This window comes from Gracilinanus agilis, chromosome 4, assembly GCF_016433145.1.
Source record: "Gracilinanus agilis isolate LMUSP501 chromosome 4, AgileGrace, whole genome shotgun sequence".
Classification (NCBI taxonomy): Eukaryota; Metazoa; Chordata; class Mammalia; order Didelphimorphia; family Didelphidae; genus Gracilinanus; species Gracilinanus agilis.
The window spans coordinates 330,808,402-330,824,086 of record NC_058133.1 but is presented as its reverse complement, the minus strand read 5'-3'; the positions used below and the strand labels follow the sequence as shown (position 1 = coordinate 330,824,086).

At 37.8% G+C, this 15,685-nt stretch overlaps 2 protein-coding genes across 2 annotated transcripts in view; one reads left to right on the top strand and one right to left on the bottom strand.

Moving 5' to 3' along the window:
• RARS2 (arginyl-tRNA synthetase 2, mitochondrial) overlaps positions 1 to 4,947 on the top strand; it is a 75,232-nt gene extending 70,285 nt beyond the window's left edge. Inside the window, exons 18-20 of the mRNA XM_044676369.1 lie at positions 1,937 to 2,011; positions 3,761 to 3,824; positions 4,242 to 4,947. Of these exons, the coding sequence (XP_044532304.1) occupies positions 1,937 to 2,011; positions 3,761 to 3,824; positions 4,242 to 4,328 (226 nt within the window). The 3' untranslated portion in view covers positions 4,329 to 4,947. The remainder of the gene's footprint in view (positions 1 to 1,936; positions 2,012 to 3,760; positions 3,825 to 4,241) is intronic.
• Positions 4,948 to 5,201: 254 nt separating this feature from the next.
• SLC35A1 (solute carrier family 35 member A1) overlaps positions 5,202 to 15,685 on the bottom strand; it is a 72,555-nt gene continuing 62,071 nt past the window's right edge. Inside the window, exons 4-8 of the mRNA XM_044675385.1 lie at positions 15,478 to 15,630; positions 12,586 to 12,652; positions 8,763 to 8,939; positions 8,250 to 8,384; positions 5,202 to 6,040 (exon numbers count right to left, since the gene is read on the bottom strand). Of these exons, the coding sequence (XP_044531320.1) occupies positions 5,913 to 6,040; positions 8,250 to 8,384; positions 8,763 to 8,939; positions 12,586 to 12,652; positions 15,478 to 15,630 (660 nt within the window). The 3' untranslated portion in view covers positions 5,202 to 5,912. The remainder of the gene's footprint in view (positions 6,041 to 8,249; positions 8,385 to 8,762; positions 8,940 to 12,585; positions 12,653 to 15,477; positions 15,631 to 15,685) is intronic.

The following is a 15,685-nucleotide window of genomic DNA, read 5'->3' as shown; positions in this document are numbered from 1 at the left end:
CCCATAGCCGATGCGCATTTCCCCTGGTTTTAACATGTGTCATTGATCAAGACCTATTTCCATATTATTGATAGTTACATTGGTGTGGTAGTTTCTAGTCTACATCCCCAGTCATGTCTGCCTCAACCCATGTGTTCAAGAAGTTGTTTTTCTTCTGTGTTTCCACTCCTGTAGTTCATCCTCTGAATGTGGGTAGTGTTCTTTTCCATAAATCCCTCAGAATTATCCTGGGTCATTGAATTGCTGCTGGTACAGAAGTCTATATTACATTCGATTGTACCACAGTGTATCAGTCTCTGTGAACAATGTTCTTCTGGCTCTGCTCCTTTTGCTCTGCATCAGTTCCTGGAGGTCTTTCCAGTTCACATGGAATTCCTCCAGTTTATTATTCCTTTTAGCACAATAGTAGTCCATCACCAGCACATACCACAATTTGTTATCTGCCTTTTTTTAAAAATCTCAAATGTATTTTTAAGACATTGGTTCATTCCTTTTGGGAAGAATTTAAAGAAATAGGATTGGCTGTTCCCTGACAAGTTATTGACCCAACAAGCTGTGCTGTCTATCCCGTATCAGTACTCTGAGTCTTGAGCCTAACTCCTGTATGTGTAAGCAGTTTTCCCACTTAAAAACTAATCTTAGTTTATTCTAGAAAAGGGAGAAGGCTACAGATGGCTAGAAACAATGCTTCTTTCTCCTAGCAGTTATCCTGGGAATTGCTTCCTGGCTGGCAATGGTTTTCTCCTTGCAGGAACTGAAAAAGTAATGTACTTAGGTTAGGATACAGGTAGTTAGAAGTACTTTTATATATGCAGAGCATAACAGCATTTTGGTGAGAAAAGGGCCTCCCTTAGTTTTCTTGTTGACAGAGTAGATGATATTCCCTGAGCTTGAGCAATGGATTTTTACCCAGATAAGAAAAATACTGCTTTGTCAAAGTGCATAAGCCTATAAACTGGCTTTTTGGCATCATGCTTATACTCCATGCAGCTAAAATAAATTTCTAATTGATTGTTTCAAGATTCCTTGTTAGCTTAGATCAGGAGGTCTAGCAGTATGTGCTTCATAGGGTTTTTCCCCTTAAAATGAAGTGGATTGATCAAATTCTCCCACTATTTAAATACCAACAATTAGTGATAAATCTTTCCAAATGAGAGTTTCCGTGGTAGATCAGCAACTACATTAGGAAAGAGAAAAAGCAGCTATGCTTACCCTGCACACAACTATGTATCCAAACGGTTAATTAATTATTGCAAGAGATGCCCTACAATTGATAGTACAAAGGTGGTGTTACAAATCTCTTAGTGTCCAGCATGATTTCTAGCAGGTTAGTACAAGGATACACAGTGCTCCAGAGTGGCTCCCCAGCTTTCTCCTTTATTGTACAACCAGCATCTCTTCTCTGAAAGTCGCTGGTTAGTTTATGTCACTTCACAGTAGTTCCAATGGAAGAATGTAATTGTTGGGAACCAAAGTGTTATCTGTTGCACTTGTTTCTAGATCTATACACTTGGAGCTTTGAACATTGTAATTGGTTTGAGATAAAAGAGAGAGAAAAGGAAGAGAAAAGAATTGAACTCTCCCCATAGACATCTGTCATCAAAATTAAAGCTTGTTCCTAACACAGGCTGACAAACTTTGCAGAACCCAAGTCATCCCTTGTGCAAGTGGTCACGAGATCATAACAGGGTTTGTATCCACACAAAGAAAGAAGGGGCCATTGTTCATCAGAACTTCTCTCCTGAGTTCTAAATTGTGGGATACGTACAATAAACAAGCTTATATTTAATTGGAGCTTTTGTCAGTACTTCCATTGAAATTTCTTACCTCATTGTGATGGCTCCCAAATAACACCATGGCTGAGGGCTAAAAATAGGTCCTACAGAATGGCAATGGTCATTCCTTGAACCTATATTCTTTTAATCTTTTTCCTTAGGTATGATGAGGTGCTTTTTAAATCTTCTCAGGACCTTCAACCCAGGCATATTGTCAGTTACCTTGTAACACTGAGGTAAGATGAGACACTATTAACCCAGATGTGAGCCCCAGAAAAACTACTTCAAGTGACTAGACCATGGTGTTTGGGTGGGTCTAGTCTTGCTTCCAGTGGCTGGCTGACAGAATCTTAGATTACATATAGTCTTAGAAATATAGAATATAGGGGGCTCAGTGGATTGAGAGTCAGGCCTAGAGACGGGAGGTCCTAGCTTCAAATCTGGCCTCAGACATTTCCTACCTGTGTGACCCTGGGCAAGTCACTTAACCCCCATTGCCCAGCCCATACCACTCTTCTGCCTTGGAACCAATACACAGTATTGATTCTAAGATGAAGGTAAAAGTTTAAATAAATAAATAAATAAATAAATGTAGAATATAGTCTTAGAAATCTCAGGCCCTTCATGCCCACTGAGTTCTTACTTTCACTCTGCATTCGCTCTTTGAGGAGACTCGGGTTGAAGATGTTTTCTTAAGCCAAATTCTAGTTTTGCCATGGTTCTTTCAGCCAAAATCCTCTAGCATTAAGCCCTTTAGCTTAGATATTATTGTAGGGTATTCTGAAAATCATAAAAGGGAATTAGAAGTGATATTTATTTCATCTTCGTAGTCAATTGAGCTTATGATATCATGTATTTCCTTAACATTCTACTAAAGCTTCCCTTTATCTGTCTACTAAAACCACCTAGAATGCTATAAAATCTTCAACAAATTTGGAACAAAAAAGTTGGGTCCAATCTTCTGGAAAACAATTATTCCTTCTAAGAAAAGCAAGATCACAAAAGAGAAAAGAAAAAGCATATATTATGATCCATCATCTCTTAGTTATATGACTATATTTGTTGTTCTTCTTATTTCAATGGACTTTAAAAAGCCCCACTTAGTAGTAAAAATCTAACATCTAGAATCTAGGGATTTATGCAAAGCATAACTGTTATGAGCAAGGCTAAGTGGATTTTTAAAATTAACTATTGTTTTAGGAATCAGAAGCCTTGGTATAGTCTTCTGCTTGACGATATTCCTTACCAAAGAATATGGGGGAAACCAATGTGTTGTTTCTGGTGTCTTAGGAAGTGAGAAGAGTGAATATGGAAGGGAAAAGTAGCTTGCTCTTTTAAGTGGACTGCGTGAGAACTAAATGACTGCAGATTAACTGTTCAACAACAAACAAATGTGAATGGTTATTTTACCCATTTAGGTAGTATACATAGCAATATACACAGCTGGGAATTTAGTTGCTCCATATTTTAAATTTGTGTGAGAGAATAGGGACACCTGGACAAAGAAAAAGTAGTTCCTTATTCTTCAAAAAAAAAAGAACTTGTTGACTTTTCATACTGTGAAAGGAAGAGCACTGAGCTGGAAGTCAGAGGACACAGGATCTAGTTCTAGTTCTTTCAAAGCTGTATAGCCTTGGTAAGTCATTTAGTTTCCTGACCAATTTCCTCTTCCCAAAAAATGAGATTTAGCAACCTCAGTAGGTTACATCAATTTCTTGTGCTTTTCTGTGCAAAGTGAAAGAAAGTCACTGCTATTCATTTTTCTGTTTGAAAATTATGTGGGCTCATTTTTTTGTATGAAAGTAAGTATAATTATATAATTTCCTCAGTTTCACTCTAAAATTCCCCCGTTTTATAGGGATGGTAGCAATTGTGGATTCCATTGCTACATTTCAAGAATGTTCTATAGCCTGATAAGGTTGTTTCCAACATTATTATTCATTGAAATACTCCATATAACTACCCTTTCTCTCTTCCTGTTTCAGTCATCTTACAGCTGTGGCTCACAAAACACTCCAAATAAAAGGCAGACTCCCTGAAGTAGCTGAGGTTTGTTACTTTATCATTTGGGTTTACCAGTTGATTTCCTACATTATGCCTAGTTAATATAATGGAACTCAGAATCTTTAAAATACCATACAGGTTTTCTAAAATAATTATGCACATAAAGTTTTCCTTTGTTGCTCTGATTTTTAGACAATTTAATAATATCTGTGCTTGTAAAGCAATTTTTATTCCATATTTTGGGAAATATCTTCCAAGGATCTCATAGTCCAGGAAGAGCAATTTTACAACAGGGCTATTTTTATATTAATATTTGTGTTGGAATTTGAGTCCCTGATGGTTTTTTTTAAAGGTTTTAATCAATCATCTTTTTTGTTTCACAAAATCTCTTAGCCAAGTAAAATTGCCAGCAATCTATCTACAGGAGAAACAACTGCTGATACTTTGATTTTTGTTTTGTAGGCCAGACTTCATCTTTTTAAAGCTGTTCGTTCTGTCCTAGCCAATGGAATGAAACTTCTTGGAATCACACCTGTATCTAGGATGTAATTTGTAAAGAAAAACAATGGAATCCCAGTCATCTGTTTTACAGTTGAAAATGAAAGGGAATTTAATATAAAATTTTATCAATGCCAGAATCCATATGTGTCTGATTTATGTTTAAGCATTCCTACCTATATCTCACTCCCTCAAAATTTTTTCTTCTTTAGCAAAAGAAAATAATTGCTTAACTTTTTCCATTGCGTGACAAGGACCGTGGGACCTTTTCATCTGAGTTGTTCCCAGTGCAAACTTCCTATAAGCATTGTTTTTCCCCAAAAGAACATTGAACTATTTCCACTTTTTGTATACTCAGTGCACAGCACAGTGCTTTAGACACATAGTAAGTGCTTAATAAAATCCTCATTCACTCCTTGGATCTAGGCAGCAGGAAAACTGACATTTGACAACACATACATATATGAAATTGGGCTCAGACTATTTTTATCTATTTAAATATATAGACCCCCTCAACCTGTAGACCTAGTCTGTAGTCTAAATTTCAATTTCAGAATTGTATATGTGCCTGTATATAGTCTGGGCTCAATTTTGTGCTTTTCTACAATCTCTTTAACAGTTAAATGGTGGACAGGAAAAAGTGAGAAACAGTAATTAGCTTCACATAAAACAAAATTTGTGTTTTATCCAATTTCTGCTTGCAGATTCTACTATACTTTCTCTCTCAAAATGTTCAATGTCTGGCAGGCTAGTTTAAAAAGTCAACACTAACAAGTATATTGAGAACAACTGGCAAAGTGAACACCAAAGCCAGCCCAAGAAGAAAAATGCACAGTGTATAATAATGACAATGTTTTTTTCTTGCAAAACCTTAATGAGAGATAGATAGTGCTACAATTATATTCTAGAGATTAGGCATAAGGATTATGTAAATAAATTAGATTTATTGCTGAATTCCCCATGAACATTATGGAGATTTAAAAAAAACACTGGTTTCACAAATTACTCTTGATGAATCCAACAGCTGATTGTTTTATAAAAGAGTACAAAAGTGGTGTAAAAAGTTTTATGAAGAAAAACTGGATTTGAGATTAATAATGGCACAGATACAGTGCTAAAGAAGCACTAAGTCACCACCTAAATATAATTAGTCATGAAGTAGATTTAGTCCATGAAGAAATAACATGTTCAGTCTGTCTCTGAATTGACCCATCTTGCTTCTGCATCCTCTTTGAAGGTGGCCTAAGCCTCAGTTGGAGTAAGATTACATGCATTGCAAGGTGGAGAGGGACTTTCTCTTCTGCTAGTACTTGACCAAGAGTCCCATTAGTGCAAAAAAAAAACTTTGGCACTTTAAAATATCAATCATCTAGAACCACACCCCACATTATTTTTTTAAAGCACTAGAATTCTTTTTATGTACATTATATACAATAATTCCTGTTTTCCTAAAATTGTACAAAGTGAACCCCTTTCCATGTTGGCAACACATTCCTTGACTAAGAATTAATTTCTCATGCCATACATTCAAGTTTTTTGTTTTGTTAAAGCTACCTTCTAGGATTAGCTTAAGGCTGTAGTTTTTTGGGTTGTTTCTTGTTTGTTTATATAAATATTTTAATCTTAGAAACAACATCACATGTGAATGAGTCTCTCTTTTGAAGTGGTTTCTTCCGCTTGGATCACTGTTGTGTCTTGTCTGGGTAATCCATAAAGATATATTGAAATACACACGAGAAGGGTACCCAAAGCAAAGTTTAGTGCTGAAAGAAAACAGAACAATTTTATAATTAACATTTCCCAACTCACTTTTTATCACTGGACATTTTGAAAAGCCTTTTGTGTTGTTTCCAGCTTTCAAAGTAGACAGACAATAAATTTTAATCTGGTTTTAATAACTTGCTACATTCAAACAGCCATTTGTCTACCACCAGCCCAATCACACTGGACACAGTCACTGACTAGCAATTTCCTGTGAACATTGAGTTTTGACACACAAATTAAGGGAGCTTCATATAGTTGTGCCTTGATACTTGCTGTGTGATTTTAAGCAAGTCACTTAACTTCTGAGTGCCACAGGTGACTTCTAGGACTATTTCTCCAAAGGCTACTGGAGCTGCTGAACTACAAAGACACAATCACAAGATCTTCCACCTGCTTAGGCATCACACCCTGCACTAATTGCATCTTCATGCTATTATGGAGAAACTACTTCCATTAGCTGTTTGACTTGGTATAGGGAGTTGTAGTGAGGACTTCTATTAGTCTAGTCTTTTCCATCTTAAACTGGGATTCTGAGGAATAAACCAAATCATCAGTGGACAAGACAGAATTTTTAAACCCCAGCAAATGTCAAAAGTGATGGACAATAGTAGCATTCAGAAGACTTATTGTTAAACTCCAGTTTTAACTTAACTCCTGACTTAACTTCAAAACTGCTACCCATCCAGTGAATAAAGATGGAAAGAAAATGCTTGATTGGCGGTCTGCTGACTTTTCTTAAACTTATCTAAGTGAGGAATATAAGCAAAGGCTATCCCTGTCAGGTGTTTCATTAAATGTTCTATCCAAGTTCTAACAAGTGCCAAGGACAAAAGAATCTTGTTACTACTAAGTAACTCGATTTTTATCTACCTTCCTTTGTCATGAAGTTAATAGGTGACTATGATTAAAACCAAACTGGGGTGTGTGTGTGTGTATGTGTGATATGAGACCTTTAAACAATACTGAGAGGGCAGCAAGGGCCTCAGATGTTATCTCAGGGTCAGTAAGACCCAGGTTCAGTTCCTTACTGACAGAGACTGTCAGTGGTCACTTGGACAAATCATTCACTTCTAGGTCCTAAGCAGCCAAGGTCAGAAGTCCCAGAAAAGCTACTTCTCTTCATGAGCAGAGGACATTTCTTCATTAGGAAGTCCCTATGCCAGTGAAAGCAAAGATCTACTAAATACTCAATCTGTGAAAATAACAATTAGCCTCTATAAAGCTTTATTCAGGACTCCTATAATATGGGGTCTTTTCTCCAAATTAATCTGGAATTTCATCAGTAACAAGAACCATCTGGCATGTTTATGCCAGTTTCCTCTCCTTTCCATGGGATTTCATGAATTGTTCAGTTATTGGATTAATCTTTGCCATCTTAACAAATGTCCAGAAAGGGAAATTATTACATCGAAACATATAAAAAGGCTTTTGTAAAAGCCCTACTGTTTAAGTGATTCAGAAGCTATTTTAATACTTGCTGTGGACTACAAAAAAAACCATGGCAGAAGTGACAGAATGTCCCTGGTAGTGATGAATTGTATATTTTATGTGTATGTGTATATGTACTGTATATGTTTTATATGTAGTGCAAATACATATAAATATTTTATATACATATACACAGACTGACATCTGTTTAAAAGAAAAAATTCTAATTTGATTTGTGCTTATTAGACAAAGACATTTAAACAAGATTCAGAGTAAGATGAGGAATATGCTATTCTCTTTGACTTCTCAATTGATTCAAATGAAACTTCTTATTACATTATATATTGCAAAAACCATTTCCTTGTGACTACTTTAGCTTTAATCATTACTACACTAGCAATAATCAAGTCTAGTCTAGAAGCTCTCATTTTATAGCTGAGGAAACCAAGAAGGGGAAGTGGTTTGTCTGTGGCACACAGAGCAGGGCCAGGATCTGAATTCAGATCTTCCACTCCAAGTCTAGGGGTCCTTCTGCTCCATTCACTGTATCTATGGCAGGGTCTTGCTCAGGGATAGAAAGGAAGGCAAAGACAGCTGACCTTGGCAACAGAAAGCAGCCATGTGGCAGAGTGGAGCTAGCCCCCACTGTTTTTCTTGCTTCTAGGTGAGCATTCTCCAAAACATCTACCTGTGCACCCCATCCTCTTCTCACTTGTTAATAGCAGCAAACAGCTCATCTTAAAAGTGGATGTGGGAAAGCATCGGGAACTTAGGACATACTTATCTGTAATCCAAACAGGATGACTGAAGCAATAGTAGAAAGGACAATGGCCGCTGCTGCAGAAAATCCTTTCATGATATTATCTGTGTATTTGACCACAATAGAAGTATAGAGTCCTCCAACGCTGGCAAGCACTGCGAGATAAACAGAAATCGGAGTCATTAAGCAAAAAATCCTGTTGCGGTGAATGTTCAGAGGAACTTTTACTTTCCAATTTTAGGGAGCCTCTGGCAAACAAATGCCAGTGAAAATGGTCATTTCTTCGTAATAAGGTTTCCTCTCAGATGCCCAAGGGGACGTGACGCAGCCGACTCTTGACTATACAAAGAGTTTCCCTCTAATAAGTTTTCACTATGGAGGCACTCGCTTTGAGACAGCTACACTGCTAAAGCAAGTCAATCAAACCAACATTCTGTTCTCTGATGTACACGGGAGTGAAGGGATCACCTCCAAATACTGCGATGCCTCAAGATGGGAGCTTAGCAAAGTAAACCAACTGCTGAGATACTTACAGATCACAAACCAGACGTAGTATGTATAGCCATGGAAAAATCCCTTTTCTATAACTTCAGCTCCATCGGACATGTAGACAGCAGCTAGTGTCACTACGATCCCAGATAAGTACATCTGGATATTTCTCACCCATAAGGAAGTATCCGAACTCTTTAAAACTTTTTCAAAATACACTCCTGGGAGAAAGGCCATATAAATAACAAATTGTAAATACCATTCAAGACAAATCCAAGAGAGGAAAAAATAACTGACTAATAGTTTCAAATAATTAAACTACCTCTATCACTTAAGTTTATTTATCTACGGCACAGGTGTCACTGCCACGTGCACCCCACGTCAGAATAAAGCGTGACTGGGAAATGCTTGTCACGATAAATAAAAACATAATAAAACAGATAATACCACATTTTTAAAACTTAAGTCAGGCAAAATGTCCATGGTCCCGGATTTATTCAAGTTGAACACCAGGGATTCTGCGGGGTCACAACTTTTCCAGAACTGGCTTATTAAAATCTCCAATAAAATATTAGCTGCTTGGGCATTCAGTGTTTGTTATAATAACAAAAATGACAGTAGCCACAGCAATCTTCATAGACAGTACTTTTAAACAGTACCTCCTTCAAACCCTCACAACAATCCAGTGAAGCAGATGTTATTACCCTTTTTCTACAGATAAGGGGGCGGTGGGGGTGACAGGCTAAGTAATCTGCTCAGAGTCACACAGCGAGTAAGTATCTGAAGTTCTTCCTAACTTAAAATACCAAACTATCCACTACCTAGCTGCCTTTGTTTTATTATTAATACATATACGCAGCCAAATTGCGACATGGATTTCCTAAAGCTTTATACAAAATTTAGCCTTGACTGTACATTTTATTATTTTTTAAACTCTTACATTCTATTTTAGAATCAATACTAAATATTGGTTCCAAGGCAGAAGAGCGGTAAGGGCTAGGTGACTGGAGTTAAGTGACTTGCCCAGGGTCACACAGCTGGAAAGTGTGTGAGGCCACACATTTGAACCTAGGACCTTTTGTCTCCAAGCCTAGCTTTCTAGCCACTAAGCCACTTAGCTGCCTCAATTTTACAGTTTAAAAGGAATAAAGGGTACAAAATCTTTTAATGTTAATATCTTCTAAGGACAAAGTGTCTGCCTTTAATATAGCAAGGTTGGTTCACATTAGGTTCTCTGGCCTATTTTAAGACAATGAAAGTTTTACTGCTGCCAGCTAGAAAACCATAAAAAACTGTGAATCATTTCCTAATAAAACCAACCAGATAATAAATTAATGAAATTTGTACACTAATCCTAATAATCATTTTAATTATTTACAGTATAAATAATATAACTAAAATAGAATTTAAAGCTTAAGTCTTTTCATTTAATTGCAATTCATCCTTTAAGACTTGCAAAATGCTACACATATTTTGTCATTTTAAGTTTCTTATTCCCAGAATTTCAAATTCTTTTATTTCTTCTTTTTTTCTAACCAAATCCTTACCTTCTGTCTTAGAATCCATATTGTGGGGGCAGCTGGGTAGCCTAGTGTATTAAGAGTCAGGCCTAGAGACAGGAGGTCCTAGGTTCAAATCTGACATCAGACACTTCCCAGCTGTGTGACCCTGGGCAAGTCACTTGACCCCCATTGCCCACCCTTCCCCCTCTTCCACCTAGCAGCCAATACATAGAAGTTAAGGATTTAAAAAAAAAAAAAATCAATATTGTGTACTGCTTCCAAGGCAGAAGAGGGTAAGCTAGGCAATGGAGGTTAAGTGACTTGCCCAGGGTCACCTAGTTAAGGTGTGTCAGGGGACAAATTTGAACCCAAGCCTTCTCTATCCAGGCCTGGCTCTTTATCCATTGAACCACCTAGCTGTCCCTTCAGAAATTCAAAATGGAAAGGAATCTCTGTGACCATCTAGTCCTCAATCTACATCCGATGGCAAGTGGTCATTCAGATGGTCTGTTGGACTATGGTGTGAGCAAAACAACTCTATCCCAAGCCAATCTATTCCACTTTTCAAAGCTGCGGTTGCTGGGAAGTTTCTACATGTTGGCTTACATTTGCTTCTCGCCTCCTTCTGCCCCCAACCCCACAGAGGGAGCCATTAATCCCTCTTGCATGGGGCAGCCCTTCCCAGGCTTCAGCACAGCTGTGATCTACCCCTTGAGTCTTCTCTCCTGTGGGCTAAATGGCCCCAGTTCCTTCCACTAATGCTCACACAGCATGACCTTGAAACCCTCCGCCCAGCTCTCTGGGCACCCGGGCTCAGCAGTGTCCTTACAAAAACATGGCCCACGACGGAACGGGATACTCCAAATGTGCGGCCAGAGCAGCATAAATGCTTTATTTCCGGAATCTGTGCCTCGATGGCAGCTAAGATGGCCTAAGAATGCATTAACTTCATTGGTTGCCAGGGCACACCATTAATTTTTATTTACAGTCTAGTAAAACCACTCTATCATTTAGAGAGGAATTGCTGTCCAGCCGTGCCTCTCCCATTCTGTACTTTGATTATTTGAATCCATGTATGAGAATTCATATTTATCTCTTCTAAATGTTACCTTTCTTGGTGTGGTCCAATGTTTTATTTAAGTTGTCAATAACTCTGAATCCTATCATATAGTATCTGAGGTTTCCTTCCTAGCTGAGGTATTCCACAGGAGACCTTCAAAAGGTAACATCAAAGCAGCCATTCAACCAGTTCTGAGTCCACGTAATGGTGCTATCATACCTGCTTCATAGTCCTCAGCCTTTTCTATAAAACCACAAGACTTAAATTGGGGCATTTATTTTACTTTTTTTTAAAAAATATTATATTTAAATGCAGAACGAACACCAGTCAAAAAGTATTAAAGCACCTTCTGGGTGCCAGACAAAACGCTGGGCTCTAAGGGTACGAGGACAAAGAAGGAAACAAGTGCTAGCACACAGAATACATTCTGCTATGGGAGACAAGCGCCATAAACACAGACAGCATAAACAGCAAGTTCATAAAGACAGATATACACAAAGGAGTTACTAACTCCCAGAATGGAGTAGAGTGTGAGAGGCCTGGGGCAGGGAGGACCCTTAAGATGTTGGCAAATAAGGGCCTGAACTAAGGCGGTGACTGTGAGTGGGGGAAAAAGGATGGACATGAGATGGGGAGGAGAAACAGCGTGGTGTGGACACTGGTCTGGAGATGTGGGTGAGGACAGTGGCAGGATAACCCGAGACTGGGCCGGGGAGACCCGTAGGACAGCGGTACATTCACAGAAATACTAATGGGTGGAAGAAGAAGGGGGCTGGGCTAGGGAAGAGAAAGATAAGTTTTGTAGATGGCCAGGACAAGGCAAATGCTCCATCTTAGTCGCATGAAATTCTCAGTCAATAGGTATGGCCTACAGGCTGCCACATCTTTCTTAAGGGATAGAGTCCTTTGGCTTTGAGACTTCTACTTCTTGCTACTTCCTTTTGCTACTTGGAGATCTTTTTCATTTATTTTCAGGATTAAAGCTGTGTTAAGGAAGGCTAGGGCTGCTCGAACTGTTTACCTGATAAGTGTAGCATTACTATATTATCCTTAGAATTTGAGTAAAGGATGAAGCCTTGAGTTTAAGCCATTGCTATATGCATTTCCTAAAGGTAAGGGGATTAAAAAATGAATTTTTGTGCTTGCATCTTAAAACTTTAGTGAGACTTATCCTGTATGAGAAAGTCAGACTGTAATAATAAGGGGGGAAAATTGGCAATTGTGATAAAGCCAGACAAACATTCCCCACTTACTGTGTTTTTCAATCCTCTAATGCTGAAAGAAAGCAATATTTTTAGGATTTACCTGCAAATCCTGAACATAGCACAGCAATAGCAATAGCACCAAATCCTAACAATGGATTCTGCTCCACCTAAAACATTAAAAAAAAACTGCAAGTTAGTTAAGAGATTTTGAGCCTTCCAGATGTTCATTAAATGCATGAAAATTTTGTTGTCAGGCAATGCTCTCCTAACAAGGCTAGGACTGAAGAAAAGTATGCTACAACCTAACTTTGACAAGGTATGGAAGATCTGGTTAAACATGGCTTGTTGCATAGATTTCAATAAACTTTCAATACTTTAAAGGTCTATAATTTCATTCACATGGGTAGTTCCTGCACCAAAACATTTGACAATACTCCTATAATAATTTAGGTCTTCAATAGTTGCTATAATTAAAAAAGTAAATACTTTGTGGCCCACCTGGTGATGAGCCTTTCCAAATTTACCTAGGCTGGTCATCAGACAACAGACATACAATGTACCATTGAGTCCATACTTGAAGCCTTTCCAGCTTAGTAGCATCTCCCAGAGCTTGCATTTTATTGGCAAAGTCTTAGAGAATCTCCACGCTATACAGAAATATCAGAGTAGGGCCTTAGAGAAAAAGATTTGGATATGCCAAGTGTTAAATCATGTCCCCCCAAATATAACCATGTACAATAAAATTCTGATAAAAAACACTATTAGGAATGTCCCTCAACCTCAAAAGCGCCTAGTACAATGCCTCGAATATAGTAGGGGCCATAAATATATATGGATTTTCCATCCCCTACCAAGTCAATGCTGGTCTTAACACTCTGTGCCTGAATACTACAATAACCTAACTGGTTTCCTATCCTCCAGTCTTCTCTCCAATCCATCTTGCACAGGGAAGTCACATTAATCTTCTGGAAGATTATTGGTTGATCATGTCCATTCCTTGTTTAAAAAATCTCAACTGGCTTCCTGCTGCCAGTAGGAAAAAAAAATACAAATTATAGTCTGCTATCAAGGACTTTCACCATGCTGGCTTATGAATTCCTGAACAAACCTTGTGATTTCTTGCCCTTACTCCTTCATTCACAATGTTCCCCCTGCTTGGACTACTTACTATCTTTGCTCCTTTCTAAATCTTAGTCAGTTCTTCAAAATCTATTTCAAATGTCATTTCCTTCAAAAATAATGAGGAAACTTGATTTGTTGTTTTCTTCTAGTTGCCAACTAGCTATACCTTTAAATATCACCCAAAACTCGTTTCTAATGAATTAAGCTACCATAAAAGCCAAGGGATGAAACTGGTCTTTGACTCTTAAACTTCCCAAGACTCTTCCTCCCTGTTACAGAGGCAACCTCTTTGGGGAAACAACTGTTACTGAGAAGTATAAGATGTATCAATCATTTGGATATGGAGATACATGGCAATACTAATAGTCTTATATACAACAGAACTTTCAATGTTTTAGAGTGATTTCATATCCATCATGCATTTTATCAATGGACTCATGCCTCCCCCAGAGCTATTTAAATTTGGACAAACACATCAGTGTTTAATGCTAATCTGTGAAAAGGGTAAAGTTGACCCAGAAAAGTATTTAGCTACTGAAGCTTCTTGGCATTTGTGTATCACAGTGGGGGTGCTGCTAACAGTACTCACCTGCATCTCTGATCCTTTGGAATATGTAAGCTTTTATGAGATCAGAGTATACACAAACTCTGAAAGAAAAAGTCTTTACCTTTCCCTATTTCTAAGAACATAGTCAGAAAGATTAGAAAGGGTTTGATTATTGATTAAGAGTAACAGAAAAACCATAAAGATTTTAAAATATCAATGACAAACATGGACAGATTAGCAAATTGCTTTTTGTTTTTTAATCGACCTTTAAGATTATTTTACACTGAGGTACAACATCATACCTATCAGATTGACCAATATAGCAGTAAAGGAAAGTGGTAAATATTGGAGGGGATGTGGCAAAATTGGGACAGTAATGCATGATTGGTGGAGTTGTGAACTGATCCAATCATTCTGGAGGGCAATTTAAAACCATGCACACCATTTGATCTGGTCATGCCACTACTGCGTCTGTATCCCAAAGAAATAATAAAAAAGGCAAAAAGACCTACTTATACAAAAATAATTATACCTGCTCTTTTGGTAATGGCAAAGAATTAGAATGGAGGGGTTGTCCATCAATTAGGGAATGTCAAATTGTGGTACATGTTGGTAATGGAATACTATTTTGGTATAAGAAATAAGGAAGATGATTTCAGAAAAAGCTGGGAAGATCTGCGGGAACTGATATGGAGCAAAATAAGCTGAACGGAAGAATATTATACGTAATAATAGCAACATTAGACAATGATTATCTGTGAAAATGTAGCTACTCTCAGCAATGTGGTGATCTGGGACAATCCTAAAGTTATGATGGGGAAGGCTATCCATCTCCAGAGAAAGAACTATTTGGAACTGTCTTTCACATCAGTATATTTGTAGCTTTATTTTAGGGTTTGGATTATGTATGAGTTTGCTCTTACGACACTGACCAATACAGAAGTGTGTTTTGCATGACAATAAAAATACATATAAATTTTTTTTTTAAACCCTTAACTTCTGTGTGTTGGCTCATAGGTGGAAGAGTGGTAAGGGTGGGCAATGGGGGTCAAGTGACTTGCCCAGGGTCACATAGCTGGGAAGTGTCTGAGGCCAGATTTGAACCTAGGACCTCCTATCTCTAGGCCTGACTCTCAATCCACTGAGCTACCCAGCTGCCCTTTAAAAGACTGTTTAGATCATGAAAAATCTTAAATTAAAATCACCTTTCTTTTATAATGGCAGATGCAACTTGATAAAATGAACCTTCATCAACAAGGCTATAAAAATGTGGATTTAAGACAATTTGCAATTAGTAGTTTTGCTATGCATGACATTCCTTACCAATACTTTGGTAGCTTGAGCTGGTTTCCACTGAACAAGCGTGACTCCAGCACACAGCATAAAAACTGAAATCCACTGTAATTTGCTAAGTGATCGGTTTAACATTAAAACAGTACATAAAGCAGTACAAGGGATCTTTAATTGGTAGGTCACCTAGAAAAGGAAAAAACACAGGATAGGTAGTTAATGTAAATCTCTAAATGGCATG